General features: G+C 43.0%; 1 protein-coding gene across 1 annotated transcript in view; it reads left to right on the top strand.

The window, feature by feature from the left end:
• The first annotated feature begins 7,469 nt into the window (after window positions 1–7,469).
• The window catches only part of LOC120995668 (sodium/hydrogen exchanger 2-like), a 134,291-nt gene continuing 130,379 nt past the window's right edge, over window positions 7,470–11,381 (top strand). The window contains exon 1 of the mRNA XM_040425018.1: window positions 7,470–7,873. Within this exon, the coding sequence (XP_040280952.1) occupies window positions 7,648–7,873 (226 nt within the window). The 5' untranslated portion in view covers window positions 7,470–7,647. The remainder of the gene's footprint in view (window positions 7,874–11,381) is intronic.

Here is an 11,381-nt window from a genome sequence, read left to right as displayed (position 1 = left end):
AGAGGGTGATTGGGATTTACATCTGTATATCCACTCTCCTTCTGGAGAATTGTCCTGTCCCAGTCTCCCTTTCTAGGAGAGAGAGGGACCAACTCCAGGACTGAGAACTTAAGGATTCGGAGGCTACCTGCATGGTACTCATTCACGTGATTTGCAATGGGCGTGATATTTTTCTTGCGGATATCGTTGATATGCTCGCATACCCTTTTCCTCAACTCCCTAAAGGTCTTTCCAATATAATCCTTAGGGCAGGGGCACTGACAGATGTACACTAGTTTTTGCTTCTACAGTTAACAAAATCACGGATAGCAAAAATCTTATTGGTAGCAACACATACGTGTTTTTGATACAGAGAAGAAGTCCCATGCCTTGCATGTCCCGCATCTAAGCATACCCAAAGGTCGATAGTCAAGCCAAGTGCCAGGTACAGCCAGGGGTACATAGTGGCTATGTAACAGACGATCCTTGAGGCTCCTACCCCTCTGGTATGTTACACCAGGGTGAGGAGAGATGTTCTGTGCCAGGTCAGGATCCATTCGTAGGATGGGCAAATGTTTGTTGGATTGCTTTGACTTCTGCGTTCGCCGCATCAAAAGTGGAGATAAGATGGGTTAGTGTCTGTGCTCCCTCCAATGATCTTTTTGGGGTAAGTAGAGTTTCCCTTTCTGTGGCTAATGCATGTTGGAAAGCTTGTCTAAGGGTAGCCTTGGGATACCCCCTGTTGGTCAATCTATGGTATAGTTTTCTCGATTCCAAATGGAATTAATCAGTGCTGGAACAATTTCTGCGCACCCGCAGATACTAGCCTCTCGGGGTACCCCTTTTCTGCGAGACAGGATGATGACTCTCCCAATGCAAGATGGCATTGGTCGCCGTGGGTTTCCTGAACATAGTGGTGGTAAGTATTTCCCCTTATAGACCTTCATGTCCAGAAAGGTGATACATTATGTCTGTGTTTCATATGTGAATTTAAGGCCTACCTTATTAATATTTAAAATGTCAACAAATTTGATGAAGTCCTCCTTGTTACCATTCCAGAGCACAAATACATCATCGATGTATCTTGTCCAAAAGACTACTTTCTCGTTCCACAATGTACCATGGTCAGGAAAAACTATATTATTCTCCCACCAGCCCAGAAAGAGATTGGTATACGTGGGTGCACAGGGGTACCCCATTGCCGTCCCCCTGAGCTGGAGGTAGAACCGCCTATCGAAGAGAAAAAAAGTTGTGTTTGAGAATAAATTCGAGAAGTGTCACGACAAGATGGTTATGGGCATTTTAGTATGTCCCTCTTGTACGTATGTAGTATGCAACCGCCATAAGTCCCTTTTCGTGGGGAATGCTGCTATAGAGGGATTCAACAATACTGGCGAGTAGGCAAGAGGGATCAATGACCAGCGTCTCTACTTTGTTGAAGAAGTCCATTGTATCCCTTGTGTATGACGCGAGGGATCTAAGTATAGCCCACAGTTCTGTGTCAAGGAGTTAACGCCTGATACTATTGGGCGACCCTTCAAGGGGTGTGTTCCTTTATGGACTTTAGGAAGTCCATATAAGGTGGTTTCTTTACCTTAGAAGGGGCGTGTATCTATTTTTGAGGCTGCCCACTTTCCCAAATATAATCCTTTTTTGCCCTCGAATTACACATACAAGGCTGTTGGGCGGGGATTATCGGGAAGAGTAAGAGACAGCCTCCTACACATGACCCCCCCCCCCTTCCGTGAACACTCTGGAATGAATGCGTTCCATGATACCAGAAGTGTGAGCGAGGCGTGCGTTCCATCGACGTGTAAGGTGTGCTCCGGCACCCTATTTGAATCCCCCCTGCTTGAATATGCCTCACTGCCTTACCAAGCACCCGTTCTAAGGCAGCCTGGCAACTGATGGGACGCTCCACATGTAAGTTAAACTTCCTATGCTGCATATTGCGATTAGGATGTGTTTTGGTTTTTCCTCATGGGCACATATATCTGTTTTTTCATCTGTAGGTTGCATCCTCTCCTACTAGCCCTGAAGGAACATGTGATGTATCTGGTACCCATTCTTAACTCTGCCTAATCTGTCGTATTTTGTGTTCATCTTAATATATATATATATATATATATATATATATATTTATTATCAATATAAATGGGACTATTCCTAACTAGTATCGACCCCCTGAGGAACCCAACCGGGGGAAATGCGTTGAGGGAAATGCGTTGCGGCGTCTATAGTCTATATAGTTCTGTACGAATTCCCCTGAAGAGTCGACACGGACAGAAACGTGCCACGTAGGGATGGTAACAGGAGCGCACTAGCTGGCTATTCATACTTTTAGATTTAGGGATCGGGCCTGAGTAGGGACAGGTATCCGGATCGGGTCGCCCCCTCGGGCGGGTGCTCTGTGTAGATAGGTAGAATGAAACTAGCCCCCTTCACCTTCAATAGGGTGTATTAGGGCACAGAGCTCCACCATCTTTAACTGACCCTGTCCATTACAGTGATCCTCCACTGGACCTACACCTGAAGTCTGTCAGATTCGCCCTCCTCAGGCTTCCCTAGTCCCGGTATATCCATTGGTCTGGTAAGACTGCTCACACCTTTCACTGGGTGGAGAAGGTGTAATGACCGGCGTCACGCACAGGGAGGGAAAGGGAAAGCCCTGCCCAAGGGAGAGGGTAAGGTGGCGACCCCTGACTCACCTTGCAGCTGGCACCTGACTGCCCTGACGTCCCTAGACGGGTTCCTCACCCGTGCGGCGATCAAGTGCCTAAACCCTGGCTTTCCCTGAAATGAGCCCTAGATAGTGAACGGGCCGGTGGGATCGCTAGTCCGCACCACTGACACTAAGATGGAAACACCAGGGAGAGGACAGACAATACAGACAAACACATACACCCAGGTGGGCGACCACAGCAGACCAACAAAGGTCCAACAGGGATCCGGAGGGTAGCGTTCTGGACCAACAACCAGAGAACGCAGCAACACAGCTCCAGAGGGTCAGAATAGATGTCCAGGCAGGAAGCTCTATATCTGGCAACCAGAGAAGTGTGAGAGGGGAATATAAGGAGGTTTGGGAGTGCTGGACAAGGAACAGCTGAGGAGAAGGAGCTACGGATCCCTGAGTGAGCCAAAAGGGTTTGCAAAGCAAATCCAGAAAGCTACCATAAGGAAACAGCCCTATCTTACATAGAGCGCGCAGCCAACCGCTGCGACTTCCTGACCCCGGGTATAACGGAGTCAGGCGTGGTTCTTGACACCCTCGTGACAGCAGGATTTCTCTTGGTCTACCAGTATTATTGGGGGGCCAGGCTTGGACCCCTTACATTTTTAGAGATTTGCATCACAGTGGTGTGTTTTATTTCATCATCAATTAAAAGTTATGTTTTAGATATATGCACTCTCCCCTTGGGGGTACCCTTTTGCTTTATTAACTTCAACTTTTCTTCATATATAACACTGCCGCCTCCACAGCAGATAGTCCATGTATAAAACATGTGTTGAAAAGATATCACAAACTGGCGGTTTTGATATCTTGCTCAACTTGGTTTGCAGTTCGCAGTTTGTATGCAATTTGTATGGAATCTGGTTTGTATGCTTGCAATTTGTATTTGCAATTTGTATGGAATCTGGTTTGTATTCTTGCAATTTGGTAGAACTATTTTGGCCTCTCTGCTTCCATAAAAACACAGTTCTTAGTGGAGTGAATGTCTCTTCAGCTCCTGTCTCTGGTAAATAATGATTCTAGCAGCTCCTGCTAGGGGAATTCCCAGACAGGCTGTGTGTGAGGCTGGCTGTGATTGGTGAAAACTCTTGCTGTGTGAGAAGCTGGCTGTGATTGGTCTAGACTTCTGCCCAGCAACAACAGATTAACACTATGCTTTCTGTTTCTGCTGTGTCACTGAGCTTACCTTAAATTACAAAATAAATCTTAAAGGCATATTATCTTTTTTCTGCTTCTGTGAACACAAAATATAACATTTATATGACATCCAAAACATGATGTCACAGTAAATAACTCTGCTTTTGTCTTTAACACATAAACATAGGAACTGTATTGAGGCTATTGGCAGGTCTAGCTGTATACACATAAAAGCTATACTAGCAACCTAGGACAGGTCCTAACTGGACAGCTACAATAAATATAATCATTAATAAATATGACGTGCTCTCCAATTAAATTATGAGAAATTGGAGAGGAGGCAACTATGTTGTGCAGATGTCACATTCAGAATTCAGATTCATCTTTGATTTTGTCACCTTGGTTCCTAAGGGTCTAAATGTGGATATCGAGACTTGACTTCCTATGAGATTTAGGATGGTGGATGAGCCTGGCCCCAGGCTGATTTCCGATGCAGTCATGTCTTTTGTGACTAGACCTATCCACCTTATATGCATCAGGCCATGTTCAAATACAGTGTTTTTTTATTTTGATGATATATTTTAGTTTTTACGTTAGTATTATTATGTTAGTTTAATTATTTTATTTAAAAAGGGTATATTAGGTTCAATTAAGGCCAATATGGTTTTGATAGTAGTTGAGATTTGACTTCCTGGTCCATATAAATAGAACAAAATTCAGAGTTCACATTTAAGGTCGTGTTACACAGCAGATTATTATTAAGATGATTGCTAACGAACATTTGTATGAACGCTCGTTAGCGATCATCTGGCAATGTAATACTGCTGCCGATTACCCAATGAATTACTCGTTCATCAGGTAATTGGGATCTTTTAACATATTAAGAAATCCTGGTTTGTCGGCGGCAGATTTCACTGTGTAATAGGCTCTCTGCTGCTGGCAAACAATGAGACGATATAGGGACGAACGCTTCCCTCCCGACAATCGTCTTCTCTATCTTCCTGTGTAATAGGGCCCTTATTTTATTTCCTGAACATGATTATGGGGACGGCTATCTTGCCTGATCTGTTCTTAACAGCATTTAAAAAGCATAAAGAAAATTGCTGTATGACATGGGCCATGGACAATAACGCCTTAAGATAAACTGAAGCGCTACATCCCATCACGGATCTGACATTGTTTAGGTGTATTCAGGCCAACCTGGAATTTCTCCCTTGCCATTCAAGCAGAGTTTATAGCTTGGACGTCGAGCAGAGATCACGCTCTTATAGCAGAGCGAACTACAGTAGCAGTGGCAAACTACAGCAGCCCAGGAGACATCAGAGGTGGTAAGAGGCGCTTGTGTACAGTGACTAAAACATTGCTGAGGAGCGCATTACAGTTAGATGTTCAACTATAAACAACAAATTCTCTCTATGGTGGAAAAGTTTATCTTTATAACCACCCAGTGTGCCCTAAGTGACGATTAAGAACATACAGGACCACGTGGTAATAAGGAGTGTGCGAGTGCTGGCCCCAGCTCACACAGTATATTGACACACATGCATCTATCTGGACCTGGACCAGGTTACAATACAAGATTTTGGATTTATGTTTGGTTTGTGTTTTTGTATTTTTATGCAGGATCTGAATTGTCTCAGACAGCTGTGTTTTATAATTTTTTTTATAAAATATAAGGATAACTATATATCCATGTGGGTTGCCTGAGTGCCAATAGATTTATTTCATTATATTGTTCATGAAACTATCCAGCTGTTACACTCTTTAGTACTACTGTAAGTCCTGGGAGTATCTGAGTACTGGGAGACACTGTTAGTACCCCAGGAAAGGCTACTTTCACATTTGTGGCACAGTTCTTCAGCAGGCTGTTCCGGCATAGAATGCCAGGAATCGGCTGGGCAGCAACCTTTCCATGCAGTGATTTTTGTCTGGCTGAATCCTGGCATATTTTCTGATCTCAAGTGGACCCCATTATAGTCAATGGGGCTTACGGGCATTCCCATAATATCTGGCAATGCTGGAACCAAAGAAATCTGACAGACTGTTCTCTGCTGGAACAGCCTGCCGGAGAGCTGTGTCGCAAATGTCAAACTAGCATAAGACTGCTAAAAGTCAAGTCCGATTATGACATCTAGTGTCCTGGTGGTGTTGTTACAATTGGTAGGAAAACCCCTTTAAGTGAAGCTCATAGTTTTGGTGATGCTATAAAGAATATATAATTCCACATGATGCTCCAGGCATAGAGAATTTCAAATACCCCTGCCATGCTAGTATCAGCTGTCTATAGCAGCCTGTACTCTGTGCTGAGTACTATTGAAAATCAAGTTGCAAATGTCAGATTTGTCCATGCGACGAACACGCAATATCATCTCATGTGTATCAGGAATATGTTACACATGAGATCACTCATGAGGGCTGTGTATTGTTCGGCAGTTTTCAATACTTTTACATTTCAGGAGAACTTGTAGGACAAAGTACTTGCTGCTTGTTTACTACATACATTTCTACAACAAATCTGTTTGGTGTGAATTTACCCTAAAGCAATTGGCTCCACCATCAATGCTGACGTCTTTCCATGTTAATGGTGGCTAATGTTAAAAACTATTACTATTCTTTGTTCCCACAGCTGAGGAGAGGGAGTCCTAAAGTAATGTTATATATTTGGATATTTCTAGTAGTTCTATAGCAGTGGTGGCGAACCTATGGCACGGGTGCCAGAGGCGGGACTCAGAGCCCTCTCTGTGGGCACCCGCACCCTGGAAAAAGTCTATGGTGTACCAATATGCCTTAGACCAGGCATCCTCAAACTGCGGCCCTCCAGCTGTTGTAAAACTACAACTCCCACAATGCCCTGCTGTAGGCTGATACCTGTAGGCTGTTTGGGCATGCTGGGAGTTGTAGTTTTGCAACAGCTGGAGGGCCGCAGTTTGAGGATGCCTGCCTTAGACTTTTCCTGCCCAGGGCGCACTATGAACAGCACAGGCAGCGTACTGAATGTAGGCAGGCTATTATAGCTAAATGATAAAGTACATGGAAGATATACTATAGTGGACTATACAATTTAAAACAGAGCAGCGCTCACCTGCATGTATAAAGCTCGAAACACGGACACATCCCGGACCTGGAAGAATCAACTTGAAAAGGAAAAGTAAAGCCCAGCTTCTAAAATTATTGATCCTTTATTTAATGCGGTTTAAAAAAATCTGTTTCCAAACAAAACGGGGTCATGAGTAAGGACCAGGATTGTAGGGTCCGAAACGCGTAGACCGTGTACCCCGTGTTGTTTGGAAACAGATTTATTTAACCGCATTAAATAAAGGATCAATAATTTTAGAAGCTGGACTTTACTTTTCCTACACTGGACTGTAGTATTCAGGGTAAATTACTGTGTCGACACTTTGCGATAAATAAGTGGGTTTAGGGTTGCAGTTTGGGCACTCGGCTTCTAAAAGGTTCCCCATCATTGTTCTATAGCTTCCTAAGACTCAGCTTTTGTGATGATGGTTGCAGTGTACTTTACACAGAACTGCAGGCAGGCGGGGTTAGGGCAGAGCTGCTGGGCTGTGCCTGTCTTGACGGGCAGGCACTGTGTTCAGCACCTGTTCCCACTATGAGACTCCTGGAGACAAGGCAGGAAGTCAGGGCAAGGTCTCTCTGAATCAGTTCTCTGCCTGCAGAGCTGACACTGATTCTAATGAACCACCGCTGCCAAGGATAATGCCAATGCCTGCGTAACCTTCCCATATACTGTCAACTGGGGCACATCTGTATGCTTATTACTAAAGATTGAGTGATACACCATGAACCGGCCAATGCGCAGATGCTTTCTGTACTCATTGTCCATCTGTCTCATCACAGTCGCCCGCTTAACCAGTTCATCACCTGCTTCCAATCCAGAGACCAGCACCCAGCATGAGGTCGCCCATCCGGAGACTCGGCTGTCAGTCTTCACACTTGACTACCTGCATGTTCAGGTGCCATTTGAGATCACTCTATGGATTCTGCTGGCTTCCCTGGCAAAAATTGGTGAGTAGATCAGATGTCTTCTTATTACAGATCGGCTGTACACTTGACATTGTAACAGTCATTTACAAATCTTGGGTTTATCTGCCCTGCAGCTTGAAGGCATGTATGCCAGGGTAGTGCAAGTTTTTATTATTATGATCACTGTATAATAATATGTTCTGGCATGTATAATTTATAGTGCTATTGTGCAATGGGTATAATAATATCACACTGCCCAGGAAAATGCCCACACCTGCATTACATACACTTTCTCAATTATCAGCCTGTTGTATATCTTGCAATTACTTAAGGGTGGGTTCACATCAGCGTTATGTATTCCGTCATGGCTTTCCGTTATAACGGAAAATAACAGAATCCATAAGACGGAAGTCAAAACGGAAGCCTTTAAGAGGCATTCCGTTTTGCTTTCCGTCATAATAGAAGTCTATGGGAATCATAATGGATCCGTCTGATTCCTGTTATGCAAGACAGAAAACAAAGTCCTGTCGACAGGACTTTTGTCCGTTCTGCATAAAGGGAACCAGACGGATCCGTTATGATTCCCATAGACTTCTATTATGACGGAAAGCAAAACGGAATGCCTCTTAAAGGCTCCCGTTTTGACCTCCGTCTTATGGATTCCGTTATTTTCCGTTATAACCATGTTATAATGGAAAGCCATAACGGAATACATAACGCTGATGTGAACCCGCCCTAACTTAAAGGGGTTGTCAGGAGTAGAAAAACGTGATGCTTTCTTTCAAAAACAGTGCCGCACTTGTTTGTGCGTTGTGTCTGGTATTGCAGTTTATGTCATTTGAAGTGAATGGGGCTGACCTGCAATACCGAACACAGCCTGTGGACATGTGTGGTGCTGTTTTTATCAGATATCTCACACCTGGCCAGCAGGAGCTCTTTATGGCAGTATGTGCTCTCGGGTTGTTACAGTTTGTCAAAATGTATGTTAGCCCAATATAATTTTACTCTCATCGTCTACAGCAGTACATGAAGGGATGTGCTGCTTTCAAGTTCAGCGTACAAGGTTCGGGTTATCTAAAGAATTCCGGAATCCATAACGGAATTCTGAGATAACCCGAACCTTGTACGCCGAATATAAAACACAAGTTCGCTCATCCCTAGTACCTAGCTATTGAATGCTGGTTTGTTGTCAGTTACACCTTTGATCAAATGATCATTTTTATTCCCTCTTGACGGACAACAAACCAGCATTCAATAGCTAGGTACTAGTGATGAGCGAACTTGTGTTTCAAATTCGACATACAAGTTTCGGGTTATCTAAAAATTCCGTTATGGATTCGGCTAACACGAACCATAACTTATAGTCCGTGGTAGCTCAACACTACTAGGCATCTTTAGCACCTGTAGAATTTTCCATGACTGAAAATCAGTTCCATTCACTTGGTACTTGCAGAAGTTCACGTGATTGCTGCCCCATTCAAATGAATGGAACAGATTTTTAGTCGCAGAAATTTCTTCAACAAAATCCGCAGCAGCAGTAATCAAACAGTGCAAAACCACTGACTCATTATAAAAAATGTTGCGCCACATTGGTAGACGCGACGCATATCACAGAGCAGCTGTACCCTTTTTGTCATGTAACTTATTGTTAAGTAAAAATAGGCGCAAATAGTAAATGTGCCCCAAGGTCCTTAACTGTATCCTGACAATATTGGTTGGGATGGCCGATCATCTAATGTGTATGGGTGACTAGACTCATGGCAGGGAAAATAAGTAGTTGAATTCCAAACTTCCAGTCTTGTTGTCTTGGGTGAGATAAACAGACAACTTTCAGCTGTTTTCTCCCCTCACCCGACTCAAGATACCTGCACTCTTGGCCCCAAGCTGAGCAGGCGTGTGCATGAGAAATAGGAGAAATAGCCGTCTGCAGAATGAGCTTTTGGCCGACAGCTATTTAATAGGTATGGCCAGCCTTAGACAAGTGAATTGCAAGTTGTGCAGTTCTCTAACAAATCACAAATCTGGCACAAAAACTAGAGCATAACTGTAATAAAATGGTATTATTGCCTGGGAGCTGCCACTGTCTTTATGACACACCTTTGTTCTTATCCAAATGACATTGCAATGACTGAGCAGGCGGTGTATCACATAATAGAACAGATAATGACACCTATCATGGGATTAAGCCCACACTATTAACCTATAGGATACCAGCGCTGTACATGTGCTGGGAACTACATACAGATGTATTGTAGTGCATTGTAAAGGGGATCAGACCCCTAAAAGTTGAAGTCCTAGAGTGGGACAAAAGTTAAAGTAAGAAAAAGTTTGAAAAATAAAAAGTTTTACAAAATAAAAAAAATTAAAGTTTCAAGTAAAAAATAAAATAAAAAAAGCATCCTTTTCCCAAAATAAAGTAAAAAAAAATTGTAAAAAAGAGAAAAGTCGACATACTAGGTATCGCTGCATCCGTATCGACCGGCTCTATAAAAATATCACATGATCCACCCTGTCAGGTGAACACCATAAAAAAACTAAATAAAAAACTGTGCCAAAACAGCCATTTTCTGGTCACTTTGCCTCACAAAAAGTGTTATACCAAGTGATCAAAAAGGCATATTTAGCCCAAAATGGTACCAATCAAACCATCATCTCCTCCGGCAAAAAATGAGAACCTACCTAAGACAATCAGCAAAAAACTAAAAAAACTATGGCTCTAAGAAAATGGCTCACAAAAACAAGATTTTATTCTGTTCAATAAGGATTTCACTGTGTAAAACGTAACAAAAATAAAAATTATAGACATATTGGGTATCGCCACGTCTGTAACAACCTGCTCTATAAAAATATCACATTATATGCCCCCTCAGGTGAATGCTGTAAAAAATATATAAAAAAACTATGCCAAAACTTTTTCACCTTGCTACACAAAATAAAGTGTAATACCAAGCAATCAAAAAGTCTTATGTACCCCAAAATGGTACCAATGAAAGTCACCTCATTCCACAAAAAATTAGCCCCCACATAAGACAATCACCTAAAAAATAAAAACCAATGGCACCCATTAACCAATCCATCAAAATCTGCGCTGCAAAAGCCATATGGCGCTCCTTCCGTTCTGAATCGTGCCATGTGCCCCCACAGCAGTTTACCACAACATATTGGGTGTTGCCGTATTCAGGAAAAAGTGGGTGACAAATTAAGGGGTGCTTTTTCTACTGTTACTCCTTGTGAAAATGAAAAATTTGGGGCTAAAGCAACATTTTCTTGGAAGAAATGAAACTTTTCATGTTCACAGCCAAGTGTTTCCAAATTTCGTAAAACACTTAGGGGGTCAAAGTGCTCAATACCCTCCTTAACATATTATTTAATGTGGGCGACTGCTTCAAAGTGCAGCCAAATAGCAGAAAACTCCTAGCAGGCCACATTTGGCTACATTTCACACCTCATTTAGACAGCACGGATTCTGCAGGAAAACTCCCCTGCAGGGGGTCTAAGTCCTTCCTCAGAACAAAAGCAACTATAAGACATCATGGAACCGGCGATACAT

This window comes from Bufo bufo, chromosome 3 (genome assembly GCF_905171765.1).
Source record: "Bufo bufo chromosome 3, aBufBuf1.1, whole genome shotgun sequence".
In the NCBI taxonomy this organism is placed as follows: domain Eukaryota; kingdom Metazoa; phylum Chordata; class Amphibia; order Anura; family Bufonidae; genus Bufo; species Bufo bufo.
Note: the sequence above shows the minus strand (reverse complement) of the source record. Positions and strands in the feature narration are given on the sequence as shown.